Source organism: Copidosoma floridanum, unplaced genomic scaffold (genome assembly GCF_036245765.1).
Source record: "Copidosoma floridanum isolate Cflo_tuat_1 unplaced genomic scaffold, Cflo_Japanese_pri ptg000029l, whole genome shotgun sequence".
In the NCBI taxonomy this organism is placed as follows: Eukaryota; Metazoa; Arthropoda; class Insecta; order Hymenoptera; family Encyrtidae; genus Copidosoma; species Copidosoma floridanum.
Genome location: NW_028321906.1, coordinates 2,399,950 through 2,423,721, shown reverse-complemented (window position 1 = coordinate 2,423,721; position 23,772 = coordinate 2,399,950). Strand labels below are relative to the sequence as shown.

Sequence of the window (23,772 nt, the reverse complement as noted above, 5' to 3'; positions counted from 1 at the left end):
GAAACAACATACATTATCTTTGTTTCGTCGTTGACTACATTTTCTTGCTTTAAGTGATTTCATGGCAATCCCGATAAATGTATCCCTATACTTTTTTTTTCTTCATCAACACGTAGTGTTGTAGATATAATATATTTTCAAAGCCATATCTGACTGCTCGTAGTCTTATTTTCATGCAGGTACATTGATGTGCATCGTTCAAGATCGAACCTACACTCGTACGTAATTCAATACAGCTGAAAAGTAACACGTTGGCATTGAAAACTCGCATTACGATGGTCAGGCAAACAAAGGTTAATCGAAAATGAAAAGAACCCAAATAAATTAAAACCGCATTGATGGACGCACAAACGGTGCACGTGCTCCTCAAAAGGCAGCCTCATTACACGCCAAGTAACCTGAAATTTTCCGCTAGAACTTCGAATTGGTAATTTCGCGCTTCGAAGATGCACAATTATAAAATAACGAACGGGTACGGGAGGGAAGTTATTCTGAACTCGCACCTCCCGTCAAGTGTATACGCTCTCGCCACGAGACAAGCTGATGCGGGCTACGTACCAGAAATGGTCAGAGTAAGTAGCTTTTATACTTCCCTACTTAATGGTTGCCATTTATTCGCACTTCTCGAAGTTGAGAGTGTGGTTCACAAGTAGCCTCGTGCTTTGCGAGCCTCACGATGGTTGTAATATCTCGTGGAATTGGGCTCATCTTACTTTGGCTTCAATTTGAGTTGGACGTTCATTTTGTACTCTTTGATTTTTTTTTTCGTACGAATTAAAATACCGTGAGATAGTTATTTTTCCTGCATATATACTTATTTTTACGAGCATTTCACTGCTTCAGTGTTTTTAACAGAATGTATATCTTATTTGATGTTGAGAGGGAGAAACAAAAGCCTTCGATTTTTTCTACTTACAACAAGAATTTTATGTACTTGAAAAGTTTGTAAAAGTAAACGTTTTAGTAAATGAAAGCTTGTTTAAACAAAAGATGACAGGATTGTGTATGATGCATTATATTTTTTGATCACTAAAACAGTTGCAGACAGTTGAATGTGAGATACGTTAGCCAACGAGACTGCGAATTCTTCATTGAACAAGATTTATTCTGGATTGTTTCAGAAGAGCAAATGATACCAATCACAATAAAACTATTCTGAAAGTAATGGAAACAAAAAATGGTATCGTGGAAACATGATTTTCTGGTTTTGTTTACAAATACGATTGCTGTGTATTCAACGCTGTACTGCACCAATATGCTTATGATATGAAATATTTTTAACTACTTAATTCAGTTGATCGAATACAAATTGATTACTCACAATTTGATTTTCCATTGTATAATTTAAAACTTCAATGGTACAGATAAGGAAAAGTTGAAACTCCTCACTGCGTCCAAATCTTGACAAAAACCTCGACAGCATGATCGATTAAAAAACAACTTTATTTCATTTCAAGTTCCACTGATTGATTTTCAAACTTATGATGTCTTAGAAGAAAAAAGATGCCATACCACTTAATTAATTGCATCGAAAGCAATAAGCGAACTCATTAGCCGAAACGAATACCCACGCCATGAGAACACTGTGCTCGAGATAGCATCGAATCCCCGACAGCGAGTAATGCCTCAATATAAATCTAATTTCCTCACCAGCTAATATAAGAAGCCGCGCGATCCGCAGCCGAGATAAGTCTTGATTTCCTTATCTCTCCCCCTCGTCTCCTCCTGGTATTTTTTCCATCCTCTCCCCCGTGCCCCCGCTTCTTTGACTTATCCATCAGTGTTCGGCGTTCGATTGCCCAGGGAGTAGCGGCCAATTAAAGTAACATAATGTATTCATCGAGTCGGCCGTGACGAGCCACGCCACGTACACCGTGTATCTACACGTAAGACGCGCGTGGGATAGAGGTTGGATCGGCAGTTGGTGGCCAAGTCGGGCGTAGCTGGTGCCCAATTCTCAGAGCAATCTGCCGATGCAGATTAGAAACTTCTCGCCCTCGTTATGCATACACGACGACTCGAGACCATATTCTTGCTGCCTCTCTCTCTTCGGGTGGGTGAGGCTCCTTAGATTGATCGGAGGGGCGCGTCATTCGGACTTCTACCACTGCCGTTGGTATCGCTGTGAGAAGCGAGGTGATGCTGACTAGAAATGCCTAAATTAACGCGGCAGCAATTTTAAGGCTAATGAAGCTTTTAAGGCTCACGACACTTTGGGTATTAGCCTGGCACATCTAAACGCACAATTGACTTGACGGCAAGATGTGGGGTAATGAACTGTGGTATGCTTCTGGATCATTTCGTAATTGAGTCTTACGATTGCGTCTTTTTAACAGTTTCTGTTTTATCCGATGAATTTTTTCAAGTAAATTATTCTGTCTTACACCATACTTTGCAAGCTGGTGGTAAGAAGACGTTTCCGTAAGTTGTGAGGTAGAAAAATATATTTAAGGATGCAATGGGTTAATTGTACATTAACCTGAACTGATGTACAGTACGCAAGAGTTTTATCATATAGACGTAGGTGCTGATAAAATGTTGAGCATTTTGGTAATAATTGCGTGTATGTGATGGATTATCTTTTTGCATATTATGTATCTTGAAATCCCAGATTCGATCAGAAACTACAAGCTTTTTACAACTACAACACTCTAATGGTAGCTTCTTCTTCTCGGATACATTACTCATTTATTGAAAGCGTGTACAAAGCACGTGTGCTCTGTTTGAGCCCCCCACAAAAGTCTCAAAATCCAATTTGCCCAGATCCAGCGTCGAGCCCACATGTACCTCTTCATATCGGAGAAAACCCTAAATTTTCGAGCCAATCATCAATATTGGAGCGAGAAAAGGAAGAAAAAAATGCTTTTCAGCCCCCCGCCCTTTTAACGCGCATTTCGACGTTTCTCACTGGGCGAAGGGGAGAAGAAAAACCTTGGCGGCAGGGGCAGAGTGGCCTCTGTTTTTGCGGGAATCGCTTCGCGCCACTCATTTATTCCATAAATCTGACGATAAATAACGAGACTGGCCGCAAAAATATCGGATGGGGCGATGGGCGAGGCCTTTATACTCCCGCCAGCCTCTTGTTCCCTTTTTTTCTCTGTTCTCTTCTGAAGTGACACGAGCGAGGGGGGAGGGGGGCCACGGTGGTGCGAGACACACAAGGAGGTAAGGCTGGCGTTACGCTTATCGTGTATAGAAAGAGAGAGCCGTCCAAATGCGCCGGAACGCATTTAAAATGTATTGAAGTGTCACGGGCCGACGGTTTTTCCGGATTTTTACATTTTTCATCGGCCGAAGGAGAAATATGGAAGGGAGGGAATGAATGTTGCACGGACGAGCGCGTATGGCTTGGATTAGGAAGGTTATTGTTGCCTCCTAAGTGTCCTGGTCAAACTTGGGCGAGGGGGACTTTTTTTTTTCACTCGATGGGGTGAGTGCACCCACACGTCTCCCCTCGACTCTTTCTCTCCTACGCGCGTTGCTGTTGTTTTCTTTTTTTTTATTCTCTCGCCCTTGAGTGCGGCTCTACGAAAGATAATCAATGCGTTTTTTCGATTCAAGCTCGGCGATCGAGGTTCTAATTTATGGGATGTATTTCTTCCTTCGAGTTGCGGACCTATGAAAAAATTATTTTGCCGTACCAATCTTTACATGTTTTGTTGCAATCTATACATTCCATGCTTGTTTCATTACTTATGGTGCGCAATATAAATATTTAATTGTATGGATTAACCTTCTCTTTGATGCTTCAAAATGAAAGAACGAAATAATCTTGACATGGGTAAGCCAAGCTTAGTTTATTTCCTATCCACGGACCTGTTAGTCTCAAGTTGTTTTTTGTTTATTGTTTTACCGTTGCTACAAAATTGTTCCATTATTTCTATGAGAAAATAAAGTGTAACTCCAAGTTTCTTACAACGAAGAAATATAGAGTGAGTCTCGAAATTAATTAGGAGTGTAATAAACACAGGCTTTAAAACACATATATAAATTATACTTTGAGGGGTGATTTTCGTTACCTAAGATTTAAAGAAATATCCTCAGGTACGATCGAAGATAACAATAAAAGTTCGGTTCGGCTTGAAATTTGAAGAAAGTTGGTTCGATTAAAAAAACTTTAGCTTGAATTTTTACTACCTCTGTAGGTTTCATCAGGTCTAAAACCACAGATTATGTAACCCATGGAGATATAAATTGATATTCAATAGCTCTCATTCCAGTTGTGCCATTAATTTAAAACAGCTCAGACCTTTGATGAAAAGTAACTGTAGAATTACATTTTTATTTTTTAATATAAACTATTTACTCAAAATCTACAAAATAAATGACCCCTTATTCATAACTTGCTATACTCATACACTGGTTCGCATTAAATATTTGCGGAAAAATCAAGCTCTAGGAGTAAGATGCTAATGTATAAACCATAAAGTGCTATCAAAATAAGCTTCTTATGAACGTCACCGCGATTTATTGGTAAACTTACGAAATAACTCATGTGAATTGCCGTACAAAACAATAGAATATTGTAGAATAATAGCAGTTAATTAAAAATCCGAACGAAATTTCATTCATCTCATTGTCTGCATAAAACCAGTGCCCATCAAAATCAGATAAGGTATGTTTTCCAAGCCAAGACCAGAGTGTACCCTGCACTTACGGATAACAAAGCTCCTTGTAACGTTCATCGAATGCGTATCAAGATAATTGAAATCACGAGGCACAAAAGGTACAGCCGAGCGCTAAGCTAGCGGAAATTGAGTCCAAAGTCACCACGTCAACGCTCCAGGCGGAGATTAGGGGGTACGTCTTACGTTCACGGGGCTCTGGGCTGCTAGACGGCGTTGTTTTGCTTTCGATTTTCGTTTCGCACCAACTTACACTCTGTTTTGTCAATTTTCAAATGGTGATTTGATTTTGAAATAACCCCTTGAAATATTATATTGAAAAATATTAATTATCAGTTGAAAAAAAGATTTGCATTCATGGATACCGTATCTTGTGCACATTGTCCAATGAAAATTGACATTTCGATGTGAGCCATGGGATGAAATGATTTTTCGTGACAGCCTTTTACAGGCAAGGACAAAAAGCGGAAGACAACCGGTTCAACAGTTAGAGAACATCGTTTTTTGTAACTGCCCAACATTACTTACTGCTCGTGTTCTGCGTCTCAGTGCAGGATCATCGATAGGTTTTCGAACGACGTAGGAGTGATCGAATGCCTCAATGAAAAAAAAGGGGGGTAAGATGAAAAGAACAGGAGAAGGAGCACAGGAGTACAAAAGGAGAGGAGGAGGAAAGAGAGAGTAAGCAGAATTCCTTTATCCGCCGCGTCACGGGATTCTTTCGGGACGCGCTGATTTGAAATGCCTTTTAAAAGGCCCCCGTGTGCGCGCCCTTTTTTTCCCTTTCAGAAGCAGCATCCATCGGATGCGCCTTGCTTCTCGTTCCTGCTTACCCCCCCCCCCTATTTTTCTATGCTGTGCGCCCCATCTCAGAAAATCGACTAATGTGCGCTCCAGTTCTGTGAGGAAGCAAAAATTTATTGATGAGCTGCAATATCAGCCCATACCCTTGGATCACTTCAATACTGTGCACACCTTGGAAATTATACGCGTCTAATAAAAGATTATCAGAATGATGGTAAAAACATGTATATGACGCACTATATTTTTCTCCACAAACCAAAATACTTAGAATCTCTTTGAATGGCCATATAAAAGGAACTTTGCATATCTGGTGCTTTTATCTTAGATAGATTATTAAAGAACTATTAAAACTTTTCGTTGAATCAATTGTACAGTGTACAATGTAACATGTATAGTTAAAATGGAAATGCCAATTTTTGTAAATTCTAACGTACTCATTTTTAGTTCTATTTCTTTTGCCAAAAAATCTTATTTAGACAATTCCTGTATGAAAATCTATGCAAGTAAGGAATATTTTTTTTTTTTTAGTACAAATATTTATAGTATCAGAAGAAATAAAAAATTAATTTAATGTAGGAACCAATAGGGCATAAGAAAAGAAGTGCGTGGGAGGTGCACAATTTTTTTAAGTCTTTGAACCAAAGCTCTCTCACCCCGACACATATTATCTGGACGAAATGAGTTTTATAGGAGAAAGGAAGAGAGCAAAAGAAATGAGAAGCATAGAATAAAGTGCACATGAAAAAAAAAAGAAAAAAAGAAGAAAGCGTAGAGGGAAGTAATAAGATCGAGAGGCGTGCAGCCTCACCCTCCGAAAATGCAACTCCGAAGCTCACGCTCATTTGGAAAACAAAAGTATTTAGTCCCCCCCCTCCCATTAAAATACAACGGACCTTTCCCCTTCTTCTCTGTGATCTGCGATGATGCGTTTGGAAATCGCGGTGCTCTTTTTTTTTTTTTTTTTCTTTTTCTTTTTTTACTCTGAAAGAAAGTCTTGCTATACATGAGTTGTAGTTGTTCTTTAGATTTTTTTTGGGAAGGAAGGAGAGAAGCTGACGCTTATTTTCTTGCGTTTATCGGTTTTACATAATTGCGTCTAAGGGACGATCGATGTAGATGGTAAGATAATCGCTGAGGTTGCACCAGCACTGATGATGAATCAAAGTCGTGTTTACCACAATTTGCTTTAATAGATACGAGGAATGATGGATTTTTTTTTATTTACTCGTGAAAAATCATTTTAACATTTGGTATTATAATTTGGTCTGCATTGTTAAAATTTTTGTCGATTTGAATACCAAATGTCATAAGAATGAATACTTTTAACAATAATACAACTTTTTATCGTCAACAATACCAAAAAAAGTATAGTTCAAAATTTTTAGTTTTTTAACCAAATGATACATTTCGTTTTCATTTTCCATTACCCCTATTTATTTTATACATACAGGAACAGAGTACCAAAAATTTGCATAAGTTTTAAGTAAACAAAACAAATAGTACCTTTCAAATGCGTAGTGCCTCTCGTCAAATCTGCAACAAAACAAAAATTGACTGTCTTCAAAAATATCTTGACAATTTTCATTGCATGTTTATAATTTGTTTTATTAATACAATTCGAATAACTGTGTATAACATTTATAAGAATATTAGATTAGGTAAATCTGAGTTAAAACCTAAATCAATAAGTAAAGTTGCCTAAAAAAACTTTTACAACGGACGTATAACTTTTCTTAGAAGAATTAAAACCAACCAAAATCTTTTTTCTCAATTGTTTGAATAATACAATAAAATGGAAAAATCATACAGAAAGCAGCAAGCAGAAATAAATGCCAAAAATAAAGTAACGTAGTACAGCGCAGTTAGTCGATTATTTCGATTCAGTGTTATACGTATAGAAGGTAGGTCGGATGCGGAGCAGTTGTACGGTTTTGCAGATGGGCACAATCAACTATCAGCGTTGGTTGTTTGGTAGGCAGATCTTCGGGGGATAATTTCAAGACGGGCCTCACCATTATGGGAGGAGCTAGTGAAAGAGAGACAGTGGAGCTTGCCATCCTCCTCCCTTTGAATCATCGACCTTTCCCAAAAAGCCTTAATAAGCAATTTCGCTTTTGGTCATCGCACACATAGGCACATACACCCACCAATACGCACATCCACTCACACACTCTTGACATCTATGACCAAGCTGATTCTGCAGTGCAGCATAAGCCAACGCACCAAAACCTGCAGAGTAAGGGGCAGACTTGAGACAAATCGAAGAAAAAAGCATTTTTAATTGCATTTTTTGGAAATTTGTTTGAAAAAAATAGTGAGGCGTCTAAGCTTTTTTTAATGTATAATCTAATCTTACAAGGGGGTAATTTTATCTCACTGGACATCACGTGAACCTGTTTGCTTCGTTATATAGTATAATTTAAAAAACCAAAGTCCATACTAATTAAGAAAAATCTTAATTGAACAATAAATAGTCCACCTTGTAATTATGTTGTTTCAAGTACTTCATTTTACCATATTTAGACTATTTTACCAAATGTAGATTAAATTTAAAATAGAATACATAAACTTACTGTTGCGTGTAGTTTACAAGTGTTCCCATTAACATGCCTTTTTTGCCCCTTTTTTTACCCAGTAAGAATCAAGTAAATAAGTACGCCTTATGGTATATTTTTTTTTTTTTCATCAATGCAAGGACTTTTTTCATACTTTCGCTAGTTATGACTAGATTAGAGTAGGAACATCTTTCATTTTATGGAATTCCGTTACGTCTTTCGATACAAAAATAATAAAAAACGAAACATTTCAATATTGATTATTGATTCATACAAATTATACTTGTAGATTTTTCAAAAACTCATTCCATCATACTAAAGGAGACATAAAACATTTGGTGGTATGAAAAAAATAAAAGCTAGGCCATTGTTTCAAGAATATTCACTATATAAGCAAAGAAGACAATAGAAGGTGAGGTGGCGGGCCTACTTGAAGCACTAAAGATTGGAAAAGATGACGCTCTGACTAGGTAATCGTCTGCTGACGCGTCGACCTTAAAGTGGTCTTCTTAAATAAACGCTTTGGCTGATTCAATTTCCCGTAATAGTAATTGTCGTTAAGTGTTGTTCTCTGCATAAGGCAGTACTTATTAAAAAAATTAACTGGGCCACAAACTCCACGTTGTTTTCTGTATGCATGAATTGTGTATTTACTTGAGGTTGGTAGATCGTTGAAATTTTTTTTTCTTATCGTTTCAAGTATATTCATGCTTAGCGTACGAGTTTTAGCTTATAAATTATTGAAATATTTGACATTAAAATTTTTTTAAAGATACATCTAAGGCTCAATAATAATCACGTAAAGAATCGAAATCGCTCAATTTGTATAAAAGTTTATACTCAAATACAACATACATATACAAGTATACTTGTAGTGTCAGATTTCTTGACCACGAAAGAGTTGACAGTATTATTCTTACAACTTGTTTATTTCCCTTCCGCACGGGCTAACATTAATGAAGAAGCCTAATGCATCAGTGTTAGAGTTGATGACAACAACAAATTAAAAACTTTTAATTGTTAGTTGACATAAGTTGGGGTGAGTTGAGGTGGATTGATAATTTGTTGTAAAGATATTTTTTAAATTCATACCAAAGATCTTTGCAATGACATATTTCGAAAAGGTCTACAAGTATTGTTTTACGAGGACATAAGCTAGTTGATTAAACAGATTTGTTACCTCTACGTATTGTTGCAAAAAATCTTTTGCTAGGAAAAGTGAATAGTTACATCCAAAGTGGAGATTATGATTTGGATAAAGTATCGTTACAGTTTGATTTTAGTTATCGAGAACTTAAAAAGTTCACGTACGATAAATTGCAAGAACATTGAAAAATCAGCAGAGAACTTGAGCCTTAAAATATTAGCCAAATAGATGAGCAAAACGTTTTTGGAAATGGTTTTAAGAATAAGTTCTTCAACATCCTCTGACGACGTCATTTTCTACAAGTCATCTTATTTTTTGCAATAAATCACAAATTATCACTTTTCATAAGATAGCCTTTCTATCACCCTTGTCTCCTGTCTCAATTAAAGTCCACTAGGGTAGCAACCCCATTCTGCAGTAATTTTGCGCGTTATTCATCTGTTATTTGGCACAGAAAACATAAGATAATGCACTTTCTGATTGTATCACAATCCGTAGTAACGAGTATAAATACAATATAAAATTAAGAGACCCTTAAGGTTCTGTAAGTAATTACTTAGGGTCGATTAGAAATTCATGGTAGACTTCATGGGCTGGGGGGAAGATATTATTAGAATATAGTCAAAAACAAAGCTGCGTGATTTATTGACAGTTCCTTAAGTATGCTTGATAAAATGTGGAGAGTGGTCGGTGCACGCATAGAATGCAGCGGCGGAGCACCCTAGAAGTTAACGAAAACTTGCAAAAAAATTTGACTAAGCACTTTTTACAACGTCCTTCCTCAAATTTTTTAAATTTTGCATAAAAGTATTTCATGGATAGAGAAATTTTTTTCAGATGACAAGAAATACCATTTTGGATGCTTTACTTCCAGTAATTTTTTCAAGTTTGAACTTCCGTATGAAGTTAGAGCATATAAAAGGTTTTCGTAACGTAGGAAAAAAAGTGGTTGATTAGACACTTTATTGGAAGTTATAGGTATCAGTAATTAACTAAAGTGACTGCAGTGGCAATATTGAAAAAAATTATCTAAATAAGAAATTAGCATGCTACACTGTGTTACTAAAGCTTAGTTCATGTCACTGAGAGAAGGATTTGTTAACCATGAACGTATAAATATGTTGACAGAAAATTAGTTTGCATGTTCTTTATAAGTTTTTTAATTTTAACTGACACTGACGGCATGTTAATAATTGAACCTTCGTTACATCGGATGGCGCCACGCGGGATACATATTATACGTTAGTAGTTAACATATGAAGCTAATTACTAACAAGTCCTACTTTCAAAGTAGGGGTGAGAGTTGCCCAAAGCTTTTTTCTATAGTCCAAAGCTACTCCGAGTTTATTTTTATACTCTTCCAATACAGAAAAAGTATTTGTTGGTACAATTGACATTATTCGTACTCTTGCATAAAATTGTTTTAAAATGTTTCTGTTCAGAACAATTGATTATGTAACACACGGTAAATGTAATCAGTGGGAAATTGAACTCTTGTTTATCTACCGTATCAATAATCGGCTATGCGTTTATGTATTTGATCTTGACCGTCAGCTCCTCGCTCAGTAAACATCAGCTAAATCTAGACCCACGTGCCCTGAAACATTAGCCAACAAACACCGCACAAGCGGCAGGGCGAGCAAACCCAATTCCAATTCCACAAGCGTTCACCAGCCGCGCGTGCGTTCGGCGTGCGTGCCTGCACACTATACCTACGCTCTCCTATACGGACGAATTTTATTTTATCCCCTTAAGTCCCTCTCGACGATGCACGTGCAGGTTGCAGTAAAAGAGAGCAAGTTTGCCTCGACAAAACGCACGCCCGCGCGTTCACGTGTGCGCGTATACGTGGGGGTGCGTTTTCGAGATCAGGTCCGCAGTCAGGCCGATTCCGCGTTCAAGTCAAAAAGAGAAGGGGAAAGAGAAGGGGCGCACGTTCTGCTCCTGGTCGCACGTGATCCAGCTGCTGCCAGTCCTCGTACTGGAGGATGCTCGGCTCTCTTTCCGCACGTTTCGGGGCGTGACGTCACGCGTTCGTTGTACCTCTCATCTTCGTTCCGATCTTGTATCTACCAACCTACTGACGTCTTGTTGCTTTTTTGGCTTTATGGGCTTGAGTGTATTCAGTACGAGCACGTTGTGCTGATAAAAAGGGAAAGGGCAGGAGGATTTGCTTGATCACGGAGAAGAGGTAAAGTGTATCGGGCACCACCGGACTCTGCAATATCGTCACCAGTGGAGTGGGCTATTAAGGATTCAGCTCACTGTATATGTGGTCCAATTTGCTCTGCGTGTTCCTTTAGCTGTACTGCTCTACTTCCGATTTTTCTCACGTGTACGCGCCCTGCTTAATACTCGAGCACGTGTTAATAAAAGATCCATCATCAAACATTGATGAACAGTGGAATTGGGAGTGTGCATTGATGTAGTTTGGTGTGAGATGGAGTAAATCACCAACTTCTTATAGAGATGGAAAAAAATTAAATGCGGAAAAAAAAATGTTCTCAACCATATACATGGATTTGAGATCAGCGCAAGAGCTGTGTTGTTACAAGTTCCAGAAAAAAGTAGCTCCATTGACAATCCTACCAAAATTAATATAATCAGACCTGAAATTGTCTTGACCCATGCAAACTTTGTTTTTCTACGATAATGCAAAAAAAAAAAAAAAAATTGGCACCACTAAATCATGTGACACCTGCGTGCTTGTTGCCCCTTTGGAATCAAAAACATAACTCACGAGAGCTCAATGGCCGTTCCGTTTCAAGTTGCATTCTTACAATCCACGCTGTGTGCACATGCATGCAGTAACGTGTAATATATTATATCGAGCGTGAGTGCGTTCGCTTGTACGTAGTATCCTGCTGGTACTCCGTTCTGGGAGGTATTCCAACGACATTGGGAATCCACGTGGAGCTCGTGGATATTAAATTAACAGGTACCCGGAATGTTTTGATGAATGATTGTGGAGTAGTTAAACGTGATTTACAAGGTGGTCCGAGTGCAATTATTGAAAACCCTAAGGAAGATTTATGCCGATCTCGCGTTTTGTGTGGTCTAAAGGCGTAGTTGGTCTTCCCCGAACTAGTTTCACGAAATTAATCATTAAAAACTTTTGGTTTTCAATTTTTTCCGTCGATTAAATCATTATCATCTCTGGTATGTACGGGTTCCACGTCGTACCGACCAAAGTTGGACCATCGAGTCGAAAATTCCACCCACGCATAAATGGCGTTTGACGAAAGTAAAAAAACAAAAAAAAAAAAAAAAAAAAACAAGGTACGACACACGGTGCAGCAGCTGCAATAGGAGGCTGATGGTAGATAATATGCGCCACTTTTTACCTAATACCCCCTCGATCTCGTTAAAACCGCGTCCCATTGAGGCTGGTACGAGGGCAGCGAGAACAAGAGCCACCGCGCCAATAAAACAACGAGCTATCGGCCAATTTGAATAAAATTACGCCGATTACCCGGCAAGACTCTCCTTCTGCTCCCGCTCGAGAACTCGACGACAAATTAAAGAGTGTGGCCCTTCTTTCTTTTTACCATCTCATCTTCTACTTACTCTTTTGCCTCTTTTCTTGTCTTTTTAGTTGCACGACGGTTCTTTCTTTCTTGGTGGGTGTGCATTTACGTACATCTTACGAAAAGCTGGCAACTTGAGCGATGCTTCCTCAATAGTTTAATAAGCGTGAATTAGCATGCTTTGAGATCTTGGGTCCGAAATCGTGGGTATTGTTGGAAGTAAGTCCAACAGATAACATGTTGTAATAGATTTCGTGAATAGTGATTGTTCAATGGTTCGATGATCATAATCATTTGGTAATGTTTAGCTTAGTATGAAATGTGTATTACTATTTTGGAATAAAAATAATTGATGTTAATTACAATCATCTATATTGTCAATAAAAGTCAAGGAGTGAACTATGCGACAAACCGAATTAAAAAGCTACTCTAGTTTTCAGAAATCATATTTCTATTAACTCTGATCCGAATAAATATTTGTAAAAAAATTCAACGATCCTTCGGATTCTCCAATAAAATATGTACATACTACGACGATGAGAAAAGGCAACAAAGTCGACAGTTTCAAAAAAACTACTTTTTGTTGATCGATAAAATTATAAGGAAAAAAAATGAGTAATGAAATTAAAATTTTGTTAGTGGTGACAGGAATCAAGAAATATAAAAATAAACCAAGATTCAATTGAGTCTTTTGTCCATTACAAAGCTTCCTCTCTGATAAAGCGATAATCATCATGAGCTCTTACATATTGATGATACATACAATTTTTTCACTCAAAAATTCATCATCACGAAACACTTGGTATTATGGACCTTGAAAACGAGAGCACTTTCAGCTTAAAATAAATTTTATTTTATCAAAATCCTCTGCTCAATCGGTTGACAATACCAGTTAAAATAATAGTTATTGAATGCGATACTTTTCAACTATTGCAAAATCCATTGAAGCAACGATGAATTTTTTGTTTCTCCTCCAAACAAATAAGGTAATCGCCATGCACGTAACAAACGCACCTTCGTATTTCAGTCCACGAAATAGGCTGATTTTAATTTCGGGCTTTTTGCACTCAGGAGAAGCCACAGAGAGGAAAAAAAATCTTTAGTCGAGAGAAGTTACCGATCTCCAGGAAAGTCTTTAGCTTGTAAATGCGTCCCCGAACGAAGAGATAATTAAGGCATCAAGACGAGACCTTCTCTGCTCTGCAGCCTTTTCAAGCAACTCTTTCCCTTTGCACGAGCACCAGGAGGAGCTGGAGTCGTGCTGTTTTAATTTTATTCGTGCTCTTACTGGGGTACATGGGATAAAGTTGTAAGAGTAATTTTGAGAACTGCGATGATTTCTTCTTTTATATTTGCATGTAATTAGTATTGCAAATACATCCTCTATATTGCAAAAAGTGTTGGGACAAACCTTACACTTAACCTACTAGGAGTAATAAAAATCATCGTTTCGTTACCTTAATCGCATCTGTTTTCAATTTCAACATAACAATTGTTTGTTGTTTTTTTCCAAACATCGCGCCAACTGAATTCCGATTCAGTTAGTTCATCAAAAACTTACCAAGTATATTGATGATGATACTACTTTACTGTTATATCTTATAACAAGCAATTTTAATCGCAATGAAATTCACCTTTTTCCAACAATAAAAGGTCAAATAAGTTTGGTGTGTTGGATGAAAATTTTTGGAAGAATTTTTGAAACTTTATCACAATGGCAATCATTTGTGCTCTATAAATCAGTTATCAGTCGTGAAAAATCTAGAGCATCTTAAGTATAGAGAGTAATCTCTCCTTTCTGATAATAAAGGGGGGTACTATACGTAACCGATTTTGAAATAAATCTTTGCAATGCCCTAACGTTTCTATATACGTCGCTAAATTCAGACCTAAATAATTATTTAAAATGGTAAAACTGTATGACAGTACTTATTTTTTAAATAAAACACTAAGACATTCAGTTAATTAGGTTACGGATTAAAAAAGATACATATTTATTAAAGAAAACTTAAAATCCTTAAAAGAATAAATCCTCATATTCCACATAATTAATTGTTGACAGTTGATATTTTATTAAAAAAGTAACTTCTACTATTTATTGGCATTTTTCACCCAAGAAAATCATAGAAGTCGACTCAATTTAGTTTTACAATCAACAAATGAACAATGAGTTAGTTATTAGTTACCGTATTACTGCTAGTAAATTCGATTAATAATAAATTCAAATTTGTGTTTCGGGTTCATAGATACAGAGTTCGAAAATATGGTACCAAGTTATTTTGTAGGCATGTCAACAAAAATAATTATTTCTGGTTATTTAAAATTTCAAGTCAGCAAGCATCGAGTAGCTTCGTCTGTTTCTCAAACTGACTCCATAACCACTTGATTGTCCCAAATATATCTCGACTCAACATTAAAATGAGGACTGATTGGCAAAGCTACTAGACTCGATAATCTATAGAAAGAACAAAAAAAACTCATTTGTAAAAACATCCCAGTCCTACTCCACTGATAGCGACCAAAAACTCATTTAACTACACCGCATCCTCCACCCCCGATCTGGTTGAGAATTTCCATAGGCATTTCGGGCTCGGTCGGAGGCTCCAGGGCTTTTTGTAATCAGATTAAATCGCCGGGAAAAAAGTTTACGCCCAATAAACCACTCGGCCGTTTCTCGGTTTAACGCAAAGTCCTCGGAAGGAAGACGAGGAGCGTATGGTCCAAGCGAGCGCAAAAAATAAGTCGCGTCGGCGCGAAGGACTCGTACCAGCGCGGGAGACGGTACGAGGGCACAGGGCTTTCTCATACCGGGAATAGCGGGCGATTGCCTTCTGAAGGGAAGGAGCTGGAGGCTTAAGGCTAAGGGACTATAGAGTAAAAGCTGGAACCGGCGCAGGATCGGAGGACGCGATGGCTAAGGGAGGAATAAAAAGAACCGACCGGTTTGGCGAAAGTCTGTTTCAAGAGAGACGGCAAACGGCCGAGTTTGAATTATTATTGGAGTTTGGCAGAAAAAAACCTTTCAAGGATGGCATTTGGTTGAAGTACGCATTTACATGGCAATACGGAGCACGAATGTTGTTTGAGGAGGATTTGTAAAAACATTGAGTTTTACCAAAGATAAACACTATTTGGGAGGGTGTTGTCAAATTTTGAACACCCAAAAGTCCATTTGTTTGAATTTGAAACAGGTGTCTCGAGCGTACCACACAACAGACTTGATTAGTCAGGGCAAACGTAAGAGAAAAGTGAAGGAACCAACGGAGGTGGGCCGACAAATTAAAAAGGTTATTCCGAAGAAACAGCAAAATTGCTCGGGGCATGAATAAAACATTAAATTATTTAATGAATGAAGTGCAAAACAGTTCTAGGGTGGTAAGAGCACGCGAGGGGGAGTAAGCGAGGGAGAAGGATGCGAGATGAAAAAAAAGTGAGGGAAGGAGTGGAGGAGGAGTAAGACGCTTGACCTCGGCAATCCAGCGAGGCCGGGTAATAAGAATGAATGTGATTCTATTAGGGGCTTCGATTGTTACTCAGAGGGGGAGAGGGTTTACTTTCGATGGGCTGCCGATATTTTTCGGCGGGCGTGAAGACACTTACAGCAGGATGGGGTTGAGAGCACAGGACGGGGGAGTTGCTGCGGCTTGATACGATCGTGCCCGATAAGATGCGCGTCGTTTCGAGGCGATTTTATACTCCATAGTCCCTCGTAGCAGCTTTTTCTTTTTTGCCGAAGCGGAAGGCTCACACGGTAACCATTGAGCGGGTGGTTTGATCATGCCGGGAGAAACATCTCGGGCTGCTACTTTTGCTGGTCTATCGGAATTTGTCGCTACTCAGGGATGCAAATTGCGAGAGGGAATTTTTTTCCAGAATACATGTGTAATATGACAGCGTCTTCGAAAAAGTTCGAGGATTATTTTTCAAAACTTTTTTGAGACGACAAAATTTCATTTGATTGACTAGATACTTATTATTTGGTACTGAGTCTAAAGACATATTTTGAAAATTGCTAAGAGATTTTCTATTATTGCAGAATTAAAACAATAAATTAGAATTATTTAAGAATATAATTTATAAAATTTTTACTTTGACTGTTGTTTTGTTGTGACTTTTTATCCTCATATCACGTCGATGTATCCATTTCAGTAAAATTACGTTTTCAAACCAAAGGTTTTATGGTAGAAATGTAGTGAAATGAAAAATAAAAAATTATCACAAGAAGTTCAGAATTAGATTTGGTTTCAAGCCAATCCAATCAGAATAATGAAGAATTCAATATCGAATGATAACATATTACAACCCTCCTCCCTACCGACAACAGATTCACCACAAAAATTCATACATATTTACGAATCATAATAAAGATGCAAAATGTTTAGCATAAAATCCCCAAGACATTCTTTTAGCGCTTTGACATGGAACCTTAACTGACAGTCATTACCAAACGTACTGTGAACGCTCCCGTTAGGGTTGTTTTTCGGTGTATCATGTTTTTCCTTTAACGCGTGTTAACATTTCTCTGTGATAAAATACTTGTATTGCATTAATTGGTTCTCATGAAATTCTACCGTTTTTGTGGCAAGTCCACGTGGCGCATCCTTTGTATCACCAACAAGTGCATATATGTTTATGCTACAGATCTACCGTCGGTAGTCAGTGTTAATAGGCAAAAGTTATATGAACTTGAATAATAAAAACATATGTTTAAAGAAATAACTATCATTAGCAGCAGGCAAGTTTAACAGATTTACCTTTTTCTATTATTAAGTTAAAAACTTTTCAATTTTTTTTGGACGCCCTAACCGATTTTTCGACACGATCTAACATGCCCTTAGTAAGAAAAAAAAAAAAAATATGAGTCTTACTTTAATGGGAATGAGTCAGACAGCTTGTTTTATAGTACTAAAAAAAAAAACAACGAAAATCAATTCAAGTAACTATAAAATAGCGTTTTCATGAATGAGTATTAAAACATACGTTTTAACTAATCCTGAAAAAATAAATGCTTTTCGAAACATTTGATGGTCATTTTGAAGTATATTTATTATCTCCGTATTGTAAATTAATAATTCACATAGTAACGGTAATGGATCTTCAATATAACTTCTAAGCCATTTAAACGTGATTGAAATAAGCGTGTTAAGAAAATAGTGATTTCACACAGGCGCTAGCCATTAGGTTAAAAATCAGAAATCAAACTTTATACATTACATAATAAATCCACAACGCTATGTAGCATTAGATTTTTTATGGGAGATACAACTATAATAAGGTACTTGCTTGTAATCAAGAAATAGTTTTACAATTAAAAAAAATAGTCAAATCAAAATATAATTCATCAGAAAATAAGCGCAGGCAGGATCAAGTACGAGCTTCGTTTTAAAATCGCTTTAACGAGATTTTATGGGTTCTATAAGCTTTGTTTAGGCACTATATCACTTTGATTTGCTAAATTTATCAATAACTTTCATAATAATTTTAACGGCTTCTTACTTATCTCGTACAACTATAACAACAATCGATTACAACCAGAAAATTTACTGACAAAGTTCAATTATGATAAACAATAAATGATGAAGTCCAACAGCTCGTAACTGTTCTCTCTGTCAGCAGAGCTTTTAAAGCTCTTTCCAGATCTCGATTATTATATTCATAAAGTGTTAACCGATTATTTTTATTTTCTTATTGTAATGATGATTCCATTTGTGTGATTATGTAGCTGTATGCTGGTTTTCCGCACATTCAACGTCGAGATGTGGCGTTAACTCGACAACTCATGAAACTAACGAATAAGGCTCGAAAGTAATGGCAGTAGTGATACTTAAAAATCAGTGGAATCAATGTACTCACCGAGTGTTGACGGAGTTTGGGTTGCCAACGTCGTCCATCGACGGCTTCCTAGAATGAAACCAGCTATGTAGTTCGTTACTGTTGGCCCGCAGCTGCACTAGCGCGGGATGCGCGCCAGCCGCGTAAAAGTTCGGCGCCTGCCACATACCGCCCAGAGACTGTACGTCCATTATAACTATTTTTATTCGCAAATCGCGTGCACTAACCACCCCTACATTGTCCAACGATTAAAGTTCTACTCCCGCGACTTATACCGGCAGTTTCACCGATCGCACGTCCAACGACACTCGAAGAAAAAACACCGGATGAAACGTCCATCCATATCACAGAGATCACAAAAAATGAGTCTTTGACGGAAAAAAAAAGTTTTTTTTTGCATACGCTTAAATCTGTTGCGCATCAAAGACCCGTCAACTCGCGGAGCGCGTGCGATCGAGTGGCTTGTTGCTCGAGGAGCCTGCCTATGCCGTATGGCTTTTCGCTGTCGGGGGGTTGATCTTGCAACCACCACCGCACGCAGCCCAAACATTCGTTCGCCCCCGCCTGTCTTTTTGTCTCCTTTGCTCCCGTGCGGGGAAAATTCGGGGACTCCCCGCCCTTTGGTACAATACGCGCGCCTACTTCCTTTTCGCGCGCGTGATGGTGCCGGTATATGAGGGAGACGAGTCGCGGGCGAGATAAGAAAACTGGAAGGGAGAGACGCGCGCCTGCGCCTATACCTTTTTTGTATGTTACGAACAGGAGCCTATGTTGCGCTCTGCTGAAGCACGTGGTTGTGCTACTGGTGCCGATATACGGTTGGTGCTCCGGCATAAGGTATGTGGGACGCGTACTTTGGGGTGATTACTTGCTCTACCTTTTACTCAATTTGTGAATGAAGCTGGACCTTTTGCTTTCTAACAAATAATGTCACGAAGGATATGAACATCCCTAAATAATGGTATTTGACTATCCTTTGTCAAGATACGGGCAAACGCTACGGTAGATAGTTGGTTGTTGGTCACTAGACTCTTTCATGTATTGGGATCACCTGCAGGTACATTAATGTTTTGATTTAAGATAGTAATTCTTAAACAATCTGATAGATACCGACCTACAATGTATTGTTGATTTTAGCTTAGGTTCTGAGTATGTCGATGTTTCTACTGTCAACTGAATTGCAGTTGATCATAAAGAGCTTTGGTTGGAGTAACATAAAAGTTTATACAAAGTGTTTTAATTAAAAAAAATTTAATTTCAACTGTCGCATTTCCTGTAAGCAGTTACAGATATTCTAGAATGTCACTTTCGATGTAATAACAAAAACTCATTTTTTAATAAACAGTATTTTCTCTGAACTGCCGTTCTTAACATTCTTTAAGTACTCTTTTTCATTTTGTGATGCCAGAAGCTACATTTCAAAGTTTTATCAAAACTTGGTTCTCGGAGGTCAGCGGACGTGGCTAACATCCTTTGCCAAACAATAAATCAGATTTTTAAAAACTGATTTTCTACACGGACCAATTTTTCTTCCAAAACTATCTGTCATAGTCTCCCCTGTTCTCGCTGTAATGATTGATGATATGCCTTAGAAAATTTGAGATTATCAAGTACGTCCTCGGGCATATGACTGACCGAGTGTCTACTTTTATTGCATCCAAAATTTTTACGATTGATTATACAAAAAAAAAAAAAAAAAGAATTAATTATGAAAATTAGCCGGGAGAAAGCCATTACGAAAAAGCAGTGATACCGCTTGTAAGTAACTATTATCAGTTCAAAAACGTCAACCCTTTTTGCTTGTTCGAAAAGAGAGCCGACCCTCCAACTCGTCTGGCACATGGTGTAGTTTTAAAAAAAGGGGACAGTCGACTCTCACCAGCAGAGGAATACGAGCAGTGTATATACACACTTGCGGCACGCGTGCCGGTACTTAAACGTCGGGTAGGAAAAAAAGCCCACACGAGCAGAGCTCCCTGACCCCACAGTATCTTCACACACGTTACAGCGTCACAGGCGAAGGGTAAGGTCCCTCTATCTTCATTTGGGCTGCGCACGGAGCTGAGCCCCGAGACGCCAATAAAGTCTCAGTATCTCTTGCGCGGGGGCGCGCGCGTGTGGGTATATACACCGTGTACGTAGGTACAGCGCCGGCAGGCCCTCCCCTTCATAAAGTACGAGCCAATGATTTCTGTGGCCGAGAGCAAGAGCGGGAGAGAAAGGGAAAGATCATCGGGAGACTCCGACGAGATTATCTCTCGGCGATTAGTCGGGAGAGGGCGAGTGATCGTCTTCGGCGAGGAGGGGAGTCGAGCGGCTGGCGAGATGCATTTTTAATGTCGCTGGGAGTTGAATTTGTTAACCGGCGAAGGTAAAGGAGCCGAAAGAGGAGGAAGGGGATGGAGTGCTCGAGTTTTAATTTCCTGGAGTTTTGGTTTATTTAATGGAAAAAGGGAGCGCGGTGGAGCGAGGCAGAGGACGACGGAGTTCTTTCACGGGGATTTATCGGAGGCTAGATTGTTGTGTACTGTGGACTGTGGACCTGTACGGTTGGCACGATTTTAGAAAAATGTGTGTCAGTTCTCGGATTTTTAAAATTATCTATTTTCGTCCTAGTTGATCGAGTTTGAGTTTTCATTTGCACTACTTATTTGGCTTTCAAAAAACGGTATGCACCGCGAAAAAATTATGTGGTTATTTACTACGATTAACTTATATTTAAATATTGTACGCATAGAGTAGATATTTTAAAAAGTATTAATGAGAAAATCCACAAAATAAATCCCGTTTTTGTCCATTGAAAAAAAGAAACAATATTTTACGACACACCCTTAAAGCTGGGCTCATTTTATTCCTATTGTCATATGTTACCAGGAAAAAATTTTGAACACGTGTTTCAGCAAGGGTGACACCGTTTTTCCGCTATTTACTTGCTAAAATTATGTCTATATGAATGTGTTCTGTTTTTAGTTCATCATAGTCTCTTAAGGGGCTCAAACATTGCTATTTTGACACCATATAGTATAAAGCCATACGTTGGTCAGATATCGGTAGGAGAATCGGTGAGGTGTTAATCGATAGGTTAATTAAAGCTCGAATCCCATCAAGAAAAAAGCCACGTTTTTAAATGAAAATTTTTGTCCAGAGTGGAATTTGAACTCCGGCCATTAAGATATATATTTATAGAGATAATATGTTTGGATATAATTTTAACAAGTAGATCGCAGAAAAGGGGTGTTATGTACCCTCACTAAAACCCATGAGCAAAATTTTTTCTCATAGTACATGGCATTACGAGTTAATAAGCCCGATTTCAAAGGTGTGCCTCAAAAAATTTTTTTCCATTACGTTTGTGGACAATAAAAACGGTATATTTCTTGTAGATTTCCTGATGTACATACATTGTTAAAAAAAAAATCAAGATATTATAAAAAAATACTTTTGAAACCGAAGTGTCATACTACCTTTACCCACACTTAACAGATAAGTGGTTACACATTCGATTAACCTATGGTAAATAAGCGATACAGACAGCTAATTTATGTAGGGCTGAAGAGTTTCTTATTTTTTATTTGCACTATATTTCATCTAATTATAACTTGCTTCAAGTAATGCAGTATTCGATTCATTAATGCAACTGAACCGCCTTCTTCCACGTGTAACTTCTCTTTCTCTCTCTCTCTCTCTCTCTTTGTAATTAATAAAAAGCTAATCTAATATAATCTTATCGTATTTCTCTCTCTCTTTCTATCTCTATATCCTCTCGTTGGTGCTACCTCGCTCCTCCGTTTGTCTTTTACAGCTGTATGTGATATTTGTGAAAGTATAGAACAAAACAAATATCACAGTTTAATTTTCTATGTATTGTACAGCCACAAGCAAATCACAATGACACATCATGACTCTGCATAATTATATTATCTTGCCTTGTGGTGGCATTTATGAGGCAAAATTTTTTCGACTGACCTTTGATTATACTGTGTTTCATTGGTGTACGTGGAAATCTCCTTTTATTTTTCACTTTTCAAGGAGCAGCAATGAGCCTAATTTCTCTAAGAAAACACACCTGATAAACATATTTTTCTTTACATTCTAGAGTCCTTGATGAGTATAAATAATCTTGTGAACATGCGATGAGTTCTTTTTTATCAGAACTGAAAAAACCAATTTCCGCTAAGATTTGACGAACTATTTTCTATCCAACTAGTTGACATAAAAATATCGGTGCAAACAATAGGTGAAGTAGTTATTTCACCGATTCACAGTATTTACCGATAGTACAGTGCATAAAAATATGCTCTTGGCAGTATTTTAGGTAGATAGTAAAACAGCAGAGAAAGTTTACGTAATTGTTGGTGAATCATGCAAAATTTGACGAAAATTTAGAAGTCTATGTAAATAACTCATGAACTGACTGTTATCATAAGAATTTATTATAAACTACTGTTTCGGAAGTTAATTTTAGAAAAAAAGTATATGTTTCTATGTTCAGCGAGATCACAAATTGTATGTCGTACAGATTTTAGCTAATAACGTAACATTTTTTATATTCTGATCTTTAAATTTTAGTGAACTCTCGTTATTTTATTATATTGTTAAAATAGACTGTTTAAAACTTGTGCGGTTCTTACTGTATACAATTTTTAAGTACTACGAGGCTGGATGCTGTGGCCACGGTGTAGCATCAAACAAGCACGCACCTGTCATTGTATATTCTTTAGTTTGGGTTTTTTTCTAGAAAAGCTAAAGGAAGAATCTAAAAAATCAACAATATTTTACTAAATGTAAAATTTTTATGAAGAAAAGAAACATTACAGTGGCTGAAAAAGTCTGCCATCCAAACTGTTTTTCCAATACAGGCACTGTGAATTCAGAAACGAACAAAAAAACTACAAAAATATATTTTTTAAATAAACGATTAGGATATAAAAATTGAACATCTTTATCTAAAATTTGTAGGACACACAATTTGTAACCTCACTAAACATAGAAGCATAAAATTTTTTTTAAATGAACTGCGTGGAAACAGTATTTTTTGTTATATGTTCTTATAAAAGTCGACTTATGAATAATTTAAGTACACTTACTAATTTTGGTTAAATTTTGCATGATTCAGCAAAAAATTACGTAAACTTCGTTAGCTGCTTTATAAGCTACCTAAAATACTGCCAAGAGCTCATTTATGTATGTACTATACTGTCAGTAAATACCGGTAAATACTGTGAGGTTTTCAATAACTGGAATGTTAAGAAAAATAAGAAAATTTTTTTTACTTTGCAAAC

The 23,772-nt window shown here is 37.5% G+C and overlaps 1 protein-coding gene across 1 annotated transcript in view; it reads right to left on the bottom strand.

The window, feature by feature from the left end:
* The window catches only part of LOC106644186 (protein trachealess), a 363,163-nt gene that overhangs the window by 169,479 nt on the left and 169,912 nt on the right, over positions 1 to 23,772 (bottom strand). Inside the window, exons 4-5 of the mRNA XM_089596061.1 lie at positions 18,512 to 18,559; positions 6,933 to 6,962 (exon numbers count right to left, since the gene is read on the bottom strand). Of these exons, the coding sequence (XP_089452187.1) occupies positions 6,933 to 6,962; positions 18,512 to 18,559 (78 nt within the window). The remainder of the gene's footprint in view (positions 1 to 6,932; positions 6,963 to 18,511; positions 18,560 to 23,772) is intronic.